This window comes from Rhincodon typus, chromosome 5 (genome assembly GCF_021869965.1).
Source record: "Rhincodon typus isolate 14 chromosome 5, sRhiTyp1.1, whole genome shotgun sequence".
Taxonomy (NCBI): domain Eukaryota; kingdom Metazoa; phylum Chordata; class Chondrichthyes; order Orectolobiformes; family Rhincodontidae; genus Rhincodon; species Rhincodon typus.
Window position 1 is genome coordinate 69,431,138 of NC_063336.1, and position 15,242 is coordinate 69,446,379.

General features: G+C 37.0%; 1 protein-coding gene across 1 annotated transcript in view; it reads left to right on the forward strand.

Moving 5' to 3' along the window:
• The first annotated feature begins 1,093 nt into the window (after window positions 1-1,093).
• The window catches only part of gckr (glucokinase (hexokinase 4) regulator), a 59,510-nt gene continuing 45,361 nt past the window's right edge, over window positions 1,094-15,242 (forward strand). Inside the window, exons 1-7 of the mRNA XM_020519366.2 lie at window positions 1,094-1,177; window positions 3,252-3,407; window positions 4,824-4,892; window positions 5,881-5,949; window positions 13,587-13,648; window positions 13,735-13,801; window positions 14,392-14,445. Coding sequence (XP_020374955.1) covers window positions 1,118-1,177; window positions 3,252-3,407; window positions 4,824-4,892; window positions 5,881-5,949; window positions 13,587-13,648; window positions 13,735-13,801; window positions 14,392-14,445 — 537 coding nt within the window. The 5' untranslated portion in view covers window positions 1,094-1,117. The remainder of the gene's footprint in view (window positions 1,178-3,251; window positions 3,408-4,823; window positions 4,893-5,880; window positions 5,950-13,586; window positions 13,649-13,734; window positions 13,802-14,391; window positions 14,446-15,242) is intronic.

Consider the following 15,242-nt stretch of genomic DNA (forward strand, 5'->3'; position numbering starts at 1 on the left):
GAACAGCTGTAATCTGCAGGAAAACCTTTCAGGGTAATTGAGTTGGTGAGTACTGAAAGACAATGGACCTTCAGACAAAATTCAGATTTTCATTTGACTTCTCCTAGTTCCTGGACCAATAATTATTTTTTTCCCCCCTTTTTAGCAGAGGCCTGTCTGTACCTGAACATTGAATTAGGTTACAATTTAACACACTTAGTCCACGCCATTCCCTTTTTATTAGGCAAGCCAACAACTGAAAATTCCCCACGTGAGTGTATGTTTCATTGCACAATCACCAGGAACTTAGCAGTTTGAATTGGCAAAATTCTGTACTTTCTAAATAGCTAATTACAATACAGGTCACCTGCTGCAGATACCAAAATAAAAGAACAGTGGTAGGGTTAACATAGTACGGAGCTGGAAGAACACAGCAGGCCAGGCAGCAGAGGAGCAGGAAAGTTGAGGTTTCGGACCAAAATATCAACATTCCTGCTCCTTTGATGCTAGCTAGCCTGCCGTGTTCTTCCAACTCCATACAGTATTATTTCTGACTCCAGCCTCCGCAGTTCTTGCTATCTCCCAGCTGTGGTAGGGTTGTTGTCCAGCCCTGTATGCTCATTTTGGCTAGTTCCTTCTTGAGCCATATATGATTAGCAAAGCAGACGGTATTTAGGTCAGTTGATCCAAGCTGAAAAGTTAGTTCACTTGGAACTGCCTAAAAGTTAGGTGTGACCGCAAAAATACAATCGGAATGTTTTGGAAGTTTTCCAGTGGCTTTTGGAGATTTTATTTGGCAAAAACAATACTTCTCAGCAATTTTTTTTTTCCTAGGTAAATTTGGTTTCCCTTCTCTATCAGAGAAAAATATATAAATTTGGACAAAACACAATTATAATTATTTAAATGAAATATTCAAATTATATTGCCTCAGTCCTAGTAGTCCATGATACATTGAGTTGATGTATAACTTTTTTGATTAGCTATCAAGTTGGAGTTTGAACCCATTTAGAAAGCAAGACTGTCTGTGATTGTTTTATAATAAAGTTTGGAATAAGTAAGCCACAGTCAGTCAACAACTAAGCTTTTTTTGTAGTTCTTTGTTTTTTTTGGTAAGTTTAAATCTTATTGTTAAATAATGAAAAGCACCAAAGTATTTAAACATGATGTTGAAACTTCACAACCCAGAAAATGGGAGGTAAGCCATTCTATCGATCAGCGTAACAAGTTTATATAGACAAAATTAGTATTTATGAGCGTGCCTTTTATCAAGTGCATTTCTTGCCTCTTAGTCCTAACAAGCACAAGATGAAAAGCTTCAATTAATATCTCTTAGCATTTTTTTTAAAGTTCTGCACTAACAGGCAATTAATTACTAAATAGAATTAGACAATAGGGGAAAACTCTTCCTTTACTTAAAAAAACATAATTCATATCATGGCTTTTTCAATCTAATTTTACCTGATTTATTTCAAATCATCCCACTTATGAATGAGCTTTCCAATTTAAAGGCTCAGTTTCTACAAGAGGTCGTCAACACACAACCTGGGAAGATCAGTGCTTTCCTTTCACCAAATGTTCTTGATGATCACAAAGTGAATTTCTTTTCCCCAGCTTAGCAGTTAATGGCTGCTTGTACAGGAGCAAAATCAAGTAAGTGGGGTGTGGCAGTTGAATTATCACCAACTTTTAAACTGGAGGTCAGATATTGACAAAAAGTCATGCTGCATCAATACTGGTTAACACCATTGTTACCTGGTAGAGAAGTTCCGTGCTAAAATATTATTGGTGTTCATCACTAATATCATATAGCATAATTTCACCCCATATGTTGAAATACAGTTTGCATGTAAATGTTAGAGGAGGAGAATTTTATCACGTTATAATCAGTTCCAACTTAGTTTATACAATTACTGTTTAACAACTCAGTGTCTGAGTTTCAAGGTTAAATTTTAAAAATCCAAATTAAATCTCAGTTCAATAGTTCAAGCACCCTACCTTTAGCCAAGGTGTACATTCCAATACCAAAATTGGAGAGCTAAGTTTTTTCATCTATCAAGGTTGATGTGATGTATTGAATGTAATGTAAAGTTAAAAGTGTTGGTTATATGTATCGTGTTAAATCATGTTGTTGTGTATTTCACTAAAATTCTAGGACTACGTGTCATGACAACCCCAATGTGCCGAGGACACATTATTGGCAATAGACAGTTGCAGAACTAGTAGCTGTTTTTGCTAACATTTTATTGATATCAACAGAAATGGATCAGCCACTTGTGGAACAACGGGACGTAGGTATCAGAATGGAAGCCAGGGAAGTAAAGGACAGAGAAAGATTTTTTTTAAATCACAATCATTGTGCTCCAAATTATTGATTCACTGCTGAAGCACTGCTGAGGTGCTGCAGATGCATTGCAGAGCAGGAACCTCATTTCTACAAATTTCAGGAGCCTGAGAGTCTACTACATAGCTCCCTGAAGTCTGTCTTAGTTCATTTGAGTGCATGGTGCACCTCCGCTCTCCATAGTCACTTTTCAGAGAAAAGCCACCCAATGCATTTCAGCTCACTGGGTGTCAACTACCATTGGAATTTTGGACTAGGTGTGATTATCATAGCTGTAATTACACAGTTATCTCATCAATTAGACTATATGGGGAAACATACACATTAAACTAATTATGTGCTCACATGTAACTAGTAGATTGTCAATAATGAGATCCAGTACTCAGTAGTTGTTTGTTTTTCTTTAAAATAACAGCATTCTTAAGTCAACTTACAAGATGAAACCTTCTGATTCAGAAGCAAGAAGTACAGAACTGTTCCAACTGTTTGCAATCTAATGGGATTCCCAGAACCGACTTCATTAAATTAAATCTGAGATTCCAAACTATTGTGGGCTATTTTTTAATCTCAATGGTAACCAGAAAACAGGACTCGAGGGTCATATGAGAACAAAGTAATTTCAGATCTCACAACCACTTTGGTGGATTTGGTTACCAGTGTCATTTCCTAGCTTTTGCAGTGAGAATGAAAGCAGGAACCAGCAACCTTGTTAAGAACAGAAGGAAACCCATCTCTAAACTTGCTATGTTGCAAATGCTTTATTTCTTTTGATAGTTAAAGAAAATGATGATGTTGATACCATCTTGGTTTTAAATTCAATCAACTGTATAACTGCTTGTGTTTTTGGATTGATCATAAATTATCACATTTTCTTTCTCATGGAGAAGCTGGTGTATTATGTAACTTGCTCAATTCCTTTCCATTGCAGCTTGCCCTAAACGAGGCCCAACTCCCCATCACAGAGAAATCCAACCCCATAACACAAAATATAGACAAATCAGATTCTGTTCAAATTGTTCAGCTTTTAAAAGAATGTGATGCAGAAATATTTCAAAAGGAAGACAGCACGACCACCAAATATAAGGTACTCTAGTGCATAATCAATTTTAACTTTTGTGATAACATTAGGCAAGTTAATTAAAGATTCAAAATCAATAATGTAATTAGCTGCTTAACATACAGATTAAGCTATATTTACATACAATGCACCTAATTTTAAACCAAAAATATGAGATTCAGACTGTAGAAACGTACCACTATACGGCTGAACTAGTGTTCCTTAAGGAGGCAGTTAAAGATCACTGAGATCAGGAGAAAACATAAGGTTTCAGTGAATGGATGGGCCAAAGGAGCATGAATGTTTTCTGTGTTTCGAGAAATGTCCTTACAGTTAAAGCCAAACTTTCCACTGCACCTCAATCTCTCACCCCACATCCATTAAATTGTCCTGCCCATTCTTTTTACTTAAAACTTGTCAAATCATCTGCACACTTTTTCTTCCATCTCATCTCTATCTGCCTCCTAGCAAAGTACATATCAGCAGTCAATCAGGGCTGACAACTTGCCATTGTGTTAAATGAGGCCCTATCATGAGATTGTTCAAGTCATTAATGACTCTCATCAGGTGATTGGTGGGCCAACTCTACCTACTACCCACTCAACGGCTGATCCTACATTAAAATCAGCTCCATTATACAGCACAAAGCATTCCTAATAGCACAACAGGTATCCCCACTTTGGATTGTAGTCATTCAGGAAGGCAAAGGGCTCATGTGCTACAGTGATACCGTCCCTGCCTCTGAGTCAGGTGGCTTGGGTTCAAGTCCCACCTGCTCCAGAGGTGTGTCACAACATTCTAAACAGGTCAATTCAATATTCCTTCAGGAAGGTAAAAGGCCCCTTGTGTTACAGTGACAATATCCTGACCTCTGAACTAGGTAACCCAGGTTCAAGTCACATCTGCATGTGTGGTGTGTAGTAGAGTCTCTGAACTAGTAAATTAGAAAATATCTTGAAGAAAGCGTAGGACATTTATGGTGCTGTGGTAATGTCTTATGTTTGGACCTAGAGGCCCAGGTTCAAGTCCCACTTGCTCCAGTGATGTAATATTCATGAATAGGTCAATAGAAAATAAAAAAAATTAAGAAAGCAACTCATCAAAGCAAGAGCTGTTGGAGACAGATTACAAATACTGACTGTGTTAGCAGACTGTGCATTTCAAGAATGAATAAAAGGTAGGAAGTAGGGCATTTAGAAATAATGTTGTGATGTTTAATTTATTAATACACATTAGTAGACTGCAGCAATTGATTCTAATGTGTTTGCAACAAAAACCTGATTTGCAAATGAGTTCCTCCAAATACTCACAGATCCATACCTAACAATAAAATTGCTCCATAACAAAAATGCAAACCCAATTGTTTTAATACACTCTCCAGTTTTCCTTCTGTTCATCATATCACAGCTTAAGTGATCAATATGTCTTTTATATTACGGACAGACTCTATACAGTGAATCAATTTTAGCAACAATGGTTGATACTGCCAAGCAAGTCAAAGAACTACTGAAGGTATGCTCCTTTAGCAGGCAAGCTACAATTTTGACAATTGTAAGATGTATTCAGGATATTGGGAAAGAACACCACTAAGCTTTCTTAATTGAACACTTTGAGGTAATTTTTACTATTTAATATACTGTTGATCTTGAAACAAAGTGAGCACATTGTGGGAATCTGTTTCACTGGTCAGTTTATTCTATTTACAGAATGCATTTTTTTTATTGTCTACTAGTTTTTAAGACGATCAATAATGCAGACTACCTCCATACTCAAATCCCCAATATGTAAATTATAAAGCATATACAAATTTTAACTTTTAAAATATGCAGATACATGGCTAAGTCTGTATTTCAGTTATGTCTCTACGAGAAGCAACAATACAGATTAGCTGCTTCTTGATTGGAAAAAGAGGGAATAAAATGGAGAGCCAATTTAAATGCCTTTGTATTTTATAAGACAGAAATTGGTTGACATTTGCTGAAAATCAGTGCTGGTTCCCTGTTTGTTTTTGTTGCCAGCAAGAAAGTGCTTGGTACTGGTCAATGCAGAAGCATAATAAGAAGTATTAATACTTCAGCAAAATAATGAATAAATGTGCAAATACATTTTGTTTTTTTTTTGTTTTAATAGGAAAGTTATTGTATGATTTGTCCAGTATAAACTGTTCAGTTGGAACATGTTTTGAGCATTCATGATTTGCCTGAGCTTTTTGACAACTGTTATCTCTTACTTTCATGAAACAATATACTGTTGTTTGTTTAAAAAAGTACTAACAATATCAGTCTGACCTTACAAAATATCGTCTCAGTATTTGGAGCAAATAATTGTTGTTTACAGGGCTAATCCTCAGTGCAGTTTGAGACAGCTACAATTATTACCTTAGTATAATTTTACTCTAGTGCTCTAGGTGAAGATCAAAACAATCTTTGTGATTTGGACCTTTGCTAATAGATGTTTGGTTACGTAATTTTCTATTTAAATGTTATACTAATATTTTCAGGATCCTGAAAATAACCTCATTGTGCTAAGTGGATGTGGGACTTCAGGAAGATTAGCATTTCTGCTTGCAGTACGTATGCTTTATCTTTTCTAACCACTGTAGTTAATTTTGTTTTTAGTCATTTGTATAAATTCAATTCCCTCTCTATTGGGTTAGCTGTCAACTAACACATTGTATGACACAGTTGTAACTGATTTGTTTAATTTTTTTAGAATTAAAGCAATGAATCTGCAGGAACATAAAAATATAGGATACCAGTTATTCATTTTTTGCTGTAATTTGTTTTAATAATTTAACTGCTGCAACAAAAATGTTTTTGTACTATTATAAAGTTTGTGTAATTTTCTGGTAATAACACTGGTCCACCATTGTTTTCCCAGTTAGCTTCATTTAAATGTAAGACTAGCTGCAATGCTAATTTCTCAGTTAGCGGGGCAGACGTGACAAACATGATGCTCTCTTATTGCTTTAGTAACATATAAATATTAGTATAATGTATTAATAACATGGAAAATAACAAAGTAGGAAGTACAGAAAAATAACCATCAGGTATAGAAATTGTGAATTACGTCTCATGAGGACAATACAACATGGAACAACTCTGCCTGCTGCTTTCAGTCCTACGATGTAGCCTCTGACTGAACTGACATTCTAACCTAAAATATGTCCTCGGCTTTGTCATTGTAAACATATGATACTGATTGAAAATGGGTGGAACTGCTTAGCAACTAAATTAAGTAGAAGAAAACTGCAGAAAGCAGCCTTTATTGTTGCTGAGATACATTGCCCAGATTTAATTCTTTAATACACAAAAGTAGCTATGGAAATGTGGAACTATTATGAAAGCTTTCAAGGTTAAAGTTTTTGTCAGTATCTGGCTATATTCTTTATATTTATTCCCTGTTGGTTTGTTGTGTCACCGCATTTTATTTTCACTTCTAGTTATAATTGATGAGACTATTGTAATGACATTTGACTCAGATGCAGTCCTCTCATACAAACACAGGACTGAATCTGACTTTGTTTTGGATTAGGGTCAATTTCATCAAGTTCCATGGAGAGTGTCTCTCCATGAGACCTGGCAAGATTTCTCATTCTTTAATCCCAAACCCACCTCATTAACTACCTAGCCCATTCCTTTGGCATTGCTTGTGTCTGATGCTAGCCTGATACTACCACCTGATTTACGCAGAAGAACACCTGTCCAAGCATGTAAATTTCCTTGCAGCAGCACATTGATGTGAGTTGCTGGTACACGCTAATTTGTAGCTTTGCAGTACAGAAGCGTCCTGTAAATAAACCAGTGATGTGCTTTAAAGGCTGTGAGACAGTGTCAGGCATTGCTTGTTACCGTCCATGGATGGGGGAGTGCAGCAGGTGTCCAGGAGTGTGCCCTAGATGTTGGTGTCAGGTGTCCAAGATGAAGGTTCAGAGAAGCAAGTGGCGGGCTGCAGTCACCAGGTAGTCATCTTGATCTCTATGTTGGGAATTCTTGGCATCTAGTTTCCTCATGGCAAGTGATAGTATAGGAGGCTGCATATTAATGAAATAAGATGTGCAGTTAATGAAGCTGAGAAGAAGTAGTAACCCCCATCAATAAGCACCTCACTGCTGCCTCATGAGAATTTCATCTAGGTATCCAGAACGTTGTTTAAAAATGCAAATAGTTGCTCTCAATGTCAAGAAGGCCTCATTGGGTAACTTACATGATTATTGCAGACCCACCACCATAACTCATATAATTCCAGGTCCTATTAGTTTCTGCTCATAGACAATGAATTGCTAAAGATCAGCAAGTCTTTAGAGTTTATCCCATTCTAATAGCATGAAATTTCTCCACATCCCCAATCTCTATCGCCCTCAAAATAACAACCAATCTCATAGAATCACTACAGTGCAGAAAGAGGCCATTTGACCCATTGAGTCTACAAGAACTATCTGAAGAGCATCTCACCCAGACCCAAACCCCTGCCCTAGTCCTGTAATTTACCATGAACAATCCACTAACCTGCACATCTTTGGACTGTGGAGGAATCCAGAGCACCCAGCAGAAACCCACACAGACCAGGGGAGAATGTGCAAACTCCACACAAACAGTCGCCCAAGGCTGGAGTCAAACCTGGGTCCCTGGTGCTGTGAGGCAGCATGCAAACCACTGAGCTACCATGCTGTCTCTGAGTGAAATAAAAGCACATAAAATACAATTGGCCAATTCTGGGAGCTTGTTCACCAACCCCTGAAGAATCTTCAGAAGCCTGGGATAACTTGGCTACCTTCCATGACTCCGATAGCTTGGCCATCTCAGTAACTTGTGAAGCCTTCTTTGGAATGCTTGTAATTAATATCCAATCAATGCAGTTATCAATTTATTCCACATGTTAATCAGATACAGAAAGTAGCACTGTGTCGCAAAAGACCCAGCCTTTCCTTTCATAATTAATTTTACCTTGTCCTCTCCAAGCTATCTAGCTTGAATAGCTTCTCTACTTGGAACATGTCTAATCTTTTCATTATTTTAATGACTGAAATCAATTCTTCTGAAAGCTCAGGATTTTTCTAACATGAAAAATGTCAGTTCTCTTTGTCTCTCCTAGCAACTGAAGTCCTTTAAATTATGTATAAAAGTAATGGCCATCTTCTGAATATGGTCTGTATCCAGTTTCTTTCCTATTGGGGCAAGATTTCTTGGATGGTGGATTTTGTCACATATCTATCAGGCCAACCAATACTAGTTAATTAAAAACAAAATATTGTGGATGATGGAAATCTGAAATAAAATCAGAGAGTGCAAGAGAAGTGCAACAGGATTGGCAGCATCTGAGGAGAAAGAAACAGATTTAACATTTCAAGTACAATATGACCTTTCTTTGGAACTCACCAATCCTTCTTTCTGTAATGTGTCCAAGAGCCTATTTGATTAACAGTAAGAAAGGATGAATGACTTGCAAATCTTAACGAGAAGCACTCTTACCTTAACAACAAGACACAGTTAATAGTTCAATAGCAGTAGGTACAATGATACTTGTTAATTAGTCATGATTATCATGTCCATCAGGAGTCAGGTCTGACATGTCTGACCTCCATGGGATCTTAAACTGGACTCTTCTTTCTCCACTTAAGTCTGTCTGACAACATCTGATTGTGTGGAGCCTAATTAAACGTGCAATATTAACCCTTTCAATTTCATCAGCTTACAACATAGCATTTCCCACCTATCAAGAAACAACAGAAATGCTGATCCTGTCAGACCCACAGCATACAAAAGGGCTCTATTTTGCTAACAGTGAGACTTTAACCCCTATCCGGTAAGGAAATACCACCTTAACGAACAGCTGGTCAATTAGATAGCCAGGAGCTCTGTAGTCCCAGCAACTCCAGGTTCAAGCAATGGCCAGTGCTACTGATGACTTGGAGTCCCAAAGGGGGAGGAACTAATAGAGGCCTGATTGAAGGTAAATACAGGTATCAGCAGGACCTAGTTATAGTGAGAGTAGTGAGAGGTTTGGGGGCTGAGTTTGAAAAGCTGGAGAGTTGATCCCTTGGGAGAGAATGCCCCCTGTGTGCACAGGGATACCATCGGAAGTATTCCTTTGCTTGACAACTGCTGTCCAATAAAATCTGCAGGGCTATGAGTTTGACATGGGCCTCTCCCTGCCATAGATAAAATAGTAGCAGGCATGAGATGAGACACTTAGCTGGTCATTAATTGGTCACTAATAGACTTGAACAATCCTAAGAGCAGACAACCTGCCCAACGACACCACTATTCTCCATGAAAAGAGAGACTGGACAGAGACAGATGGAAGATAGTTGACAAGTCAAACACACCGTATTTGAAGAGCCACCACCCCCAAATTTCTTCATCATCAAACTCACCGGTGGGAACCCATGAAAGTCCTTCGCATGAGCTGGTTAGCTCAGTTGGCTGGGTGGCTGCTTTGTGATGCAGACTGATGCCAGCAGTGTGAGATCAGTTCCTGCAGTGGCTGAGATTATTATGCAGGACTCTTCTTCTTAACTTCCCTCCTCATCTGAGGCATAGTGACCCTCTTTCTCTCTAACAAGAGAGCAGCCCTATGATCTGGTAGGACTGCGGCAACCTTATTTTTGCCTTTGTTGCTTGAATGCAATGTAACTTAAATTCTTCTAAAGTCTGTTTATAAAGCCCTTGATCCTGAAATTATCTTTGTCCAATGTCTCTAAACATCCTTCAGTAAATCAATATCCTTTTGATGAATTGCACAAGATCAGAAGGTGCATACTTAAGAATACAAGTAATTCCCCATGACTTGCAACATTAAGCATGATTGGCCTTTCTCATAGCTATCAGACACCAGCACGGCACATTTCTTGTAATAATTAACAACTTTACATTAGACTTTTTCATTGTCTACCTCATCATGATCATGTTTTTCATAGTTTTAGAGTTTGGCTTTGCTTTTAAATCTATTAAAATTAATTTGCTATTCTTTAAATATAATAATTGTGCTGAGAAAATTGATTGAAAAGTCAGCAAGATCTATGATGTATTAAATATCATGATGACACACGGTGTCCTCTGTAAACTTTGTAAAGTTCATTTATAGCTCCCTTTTTATTTTCAAGTGTTTCGATCTAAAAATAATCAGCAATATAATTTCAGTTTTTAAACATAAGATCATGAAATCATAAGATTTTTGATAAAAGATTAGTTTATTGCATAACTACTGCTGAAAGATATTTATGTAAACAACAATACATGTATTCACTAAAATAGAAGGCTTTAAAATAATTAAGAATCAAAGCTATGAATGAAAATAGATCAGTCTATTATTATTGCAGGCCTAGCTTGCTTGAAATTTATCTTTCTAAAGTGAACAGTCCAAAACTTGAAGAAAGATTCAGAAGTCGTGATTGCTTCTGTAGTCAAATAGTTGGCAGTCACTCCTACTGTTTGACTGAGCAGAACAGGTTCAGGGAGGGACTGAGGTCTCCTTTGTTTTGATTTTCCAATACTGTAGGTTGTACTCCTTGTTATCTTAGTTCAGTGTAACAGTCCTTTCAGCTGGCTTGCATTCCTCTGTCTGACTGTTAAAAATCCTTAGGATTCTGCGCAAAATGCCTGCTCACAGCCTGCCTTATGCACTTTGAAAAGAATGTATTCTTTTATACGTCCATATTTTTAATTGTTGACTGAAATGGAAAAAGAATTGTTTTAAAAGCAAGGATTGTGGATGAGTTTGTTGCACTTTTGAAGAACAAGTTACTGAAACTTTATTGTAGGAAGTGTTTACTCTGCTGCTTTGCCCGACTAATGGAAGAGCTGGTTGTAAATGAGTAGGAACCAGGATATGTGTACAAAGAGAGATTTGGACAGCAACCAGTAGTTGATTTGGAAGGGAATGTGATGTGGCTCTCCACTGCAGTAGACAATACCTGAAGCCAGTTCAGAAGCCAATTTATTTTTACTCAGCAGTTGCTGTAAGCTGTTGCTTTTAACCAATAAGTAAGAGACTTCATAATTTGTGAACCAGTCACTCAGAGCCACCTGCCAAGAAGTGAAAAGTACCTGGAGAAGAGAGATTGAGAAACAAGTCCTGGTGGCAAAAGGACCAAATAAAGTAAACCCTTTAGAAGGGGATCTTTGAACTACCTTCCATGGTCTTTTTCCCTCTACCCATAATACCAATGCTTTTTCTGTCCATCTGTGCATATGCGTGTGTGTGCGTAGATGGGTTAGAATTTTAACAAGTGGAGTTAGTCTCATCCCAAAACATCAACTTTCCTGCCCCTCTGATGCTGTCTGGCATGCTGTGTTCCTCCAGGTCCACACTCCGTTATCTCTGACTCCAGCATCTGCAGTTCTTACTATCTCTGAGAGAGGTATATGTCAGTGGTTCATAGTTGTTTACCTGGAATCTATTTATGTGTAATAAGTAGTATTTTTTGTTAAGTGCAGAAATGATTTTGTGATTTCTGTTTGCCAGAATCTAAACAGGCAGGTAAATTGGGAAAATTTTGTATACATTGACAAAAACTTTAACTTTTCTGATGACTGTCAGACTTTGATTCCCAGTACACCACTCCAGCAAAGCATAGCAAGATCAAAATGCAAAATTTAAAATTGCGAATTATCCTTCCTTATTAGGTTTTTTGTTGACCTGGGCCTAAGGCAGAAATCCTTCTATTGCCTTATCGTTAATGCAATTTAACTGTCTTTTAACTGTCTCAGCCATTGGCTTGGATGGTTTTATGGTCAGGATCTTTTTGGTGGTCGGTAGAGCTATTCACACATCCTAAGAAATCATTTTTATGATGTTTCTGTTTACCTTTGGAAATGTGTGTTGAATTTCAATATACCTCATGATTTCTTCCTGAGCTTAGTCCTACTACAAGCTGAAAGTCCAGTGACCCTTGTTCAGAAGCTTGAGATGTCTGGACTCGAAACATAACCTTTTTTTTTGACCACAAATATGGACAGACCTGCTGAGTTTCTCCAGCAATTTCTGCTTTTGTTTGTTTCAAATTTCCTGCATCTACAGTTCTTTGTTTATCTTATTTGATTATCACCATACACGTGAAGACATCTCCAAATGCACACATCTGCCATTAGTTTAATAAACTCTGGAAATTGATGATCACTATTTTGTCACCGTCAGTACAACCAGTGTGGAGAAATTTGCTTTGCTCTGACTTTTCTGTTGACAAAAGAAGTGGATATCCGGTAATATAAAAATGAGTATTTTGATGTTGTGGACATGCTTGCCGAGCCCGTGTTTTGGTTGCAAACATTTCGTCACCCTGCTAGGTAGCATCATCAGTGTACCTCTGGTGAAGCGTTGGTGTTCCGTCCCACTTGTTATTTATATGCCTCAGTTTGTTGTGGTGTTTGTACCACTTCCAGTTCTGTTTCTCAGTGGTTTGTACACAGGATCTAATTCAATGTGTTTGTTGATGGAGTTATGGTTAGAATACCAGGCTTCCAGGAATTCCCTAGTGTGTCTCTGTTTGGCTTGTGCGATTATGGATGTGTTGTCCTTGTCAAATTTGTGTCCCTTTTTGTCCACGTGTAGTGACACAAGTGAGAATTGGTCATGATGAAACCTTTGCAACCAAACCCACTGGCTCAGCGAGCCTGTCTACAACCTCATCCACAACCCAATCTACATTTCTTCTCGAAAACTTTAAATGAGTATATTTTTTGTTTTGTTGATTTAGGTAAGTGACTGACTCACTGTGTAGCAATGAAGAAACTGACTGCCATCTGCCTACTTATTACCTGAAAGACAGGCAACTAGCAATTGAATATTGGATGGATCACCTTGGCAGCTGGACAAGACTAGTCTAATATCAGATTAGACTGTAAAATGGGCAAGTAGCCTAATGCCCCTTCCTGAAGCAATCAGAAGACTACTTAAATGTGCAAACAAGGGTCCTACATCAAACTTCTATATGGAGGTTATAACATAAAAGCGTAAGACAAACAATTAAGAGAATTGTTAAACTGGTCAAAGCATTAATAGAATAAATAGCAGCTGGTTGCTGCCATCTTTCCCTTTTAGTCTTAGAATATGTGACTCAGTGAGAGAAAACAAAGGACACATGAAGGGTCTTACACATTTAAAAGCACTAATAATTTATTTGCTCTATCATGCTTAGCATGTTTGTTAGAAAGACTATGTTATAGACCAATTTAAAGTGATCTAATCCATCTTTATTCGTTTCAGTCCTCCTTCAACAAGTTGTTCAAAACAGCAAGCTGTGATTATGTTATTGCAGGGGGAGACAAGTAAGTGTTAATTCTGAAATATGGAACTTGATCTTAAGGCATATTTCCATTGAAAAAAGCTTATTATGTACTAATTTAATTGGCAGAGTTCTTATAACCTCTCAGGAGCTATCTGAGGATAATCCAGAGGCAGGAATTAAAATGTTAAAAAAGGTAAGTGTAGCTATTGATTTTATTATTGTTCTTTTTTTTTCACTCAGCTATGCTATGATTGCATCAAATGATGATTACATGAATGGTTTTACAATCTTCTTCATATCTAAGGTAAAATTTATGTCATGTGCTGAAATTAAGGACATTTTCAGTTTATTTGTCTATGCTTTCATATTATGTTGAGAATTTTCTTCCACAGTTTACCAAAGATGGGACAGAAGTTTTCAAATACACCAAAGATATCAAATAGAAAAGATGGCTTCACTGTTTACAACTGCACACGAAAATATATTGTCACAGCTAGATAGGTCTTGACTTCGGGGAATTGTATAAAGCTCTTGCAAGAGTGATAGCAAATCAGTAGCTCAGTTTATATCTTTTTATCTCGATTAATTCCCATAAATTTTCAGAAGGACCTGCTTTTTACAGCAAAAATGGAGTACGCCAAAGTGTCAGTGCTTCAAAAATCAGTTCCTAAATATTATACTATTAGGAACAGATATTTTTGATACTAACAGCAAGAAGATACATTCGAGTTAAAATTGAGAACTTTATTAATTGTGTTCATTTCATGTTATGTTTATTTATAGATCTCAGAAAGGAAAGAGAGAGTAATGTTCTTTGGCATTTCATGTGGATTGTCAGTAAGTGGGATGGAATTCATACATCATTTCAAATTAAATATTTGCTGTCGTTATTTCGGTATGGACCAGTTGTCCTAGGGTTAATGTAAATAATTTGCTAAATGCATGGGATAATCTTTCAACATTGTCAAAATCAATTGAATTACAATAGACTATAATCTACGATGGGCAATTGACTTCAAAAGGTTATTATTTAGGCAGTGAAGTTAAAATTTGGTCACTATTTCTTATCAACTTTTAATTTCTTTCACATGGGAGACCTCACATGTACACACACACTTCTGATTTATGAAAATAATTAACCACTCTCTGAAGTAACATGTCAACTGATGTTCCATTGTATGATTAAATGTTTGAGAGACATGGATAATGCTGACGTTGAGGCAAGTATTACATTGCTTATTTCAATCTGTCTGTAATTGCACTATTTGATCATTTAACATTATGATTTGCTTTGTAGTATAAATTATTCAACACTAACATCAATGAGCTGTCAATTTCTTGTGTGGTATCATGATAAACATAACTTTTAGCATGATTAAATTTGATAGTCCATGGCAATACATACGATTCTTCAAATTAGTTCCAAATGAAGCAATTGCGTTAGTAATGTACATGCATTCCATTGATGCAGCGTTCCTTTGTTCTTTATTTTAAGGCAGCCGCCCATTTGCAATTGACCTATTACATCCATGCCTTCATTAAATCAGCGATCTAGGAAACTTAACACAAAAAGTTAACTAGTTCATTACTATTATCACATCACAATTACAACACTATCATCTTTATGATGTTAT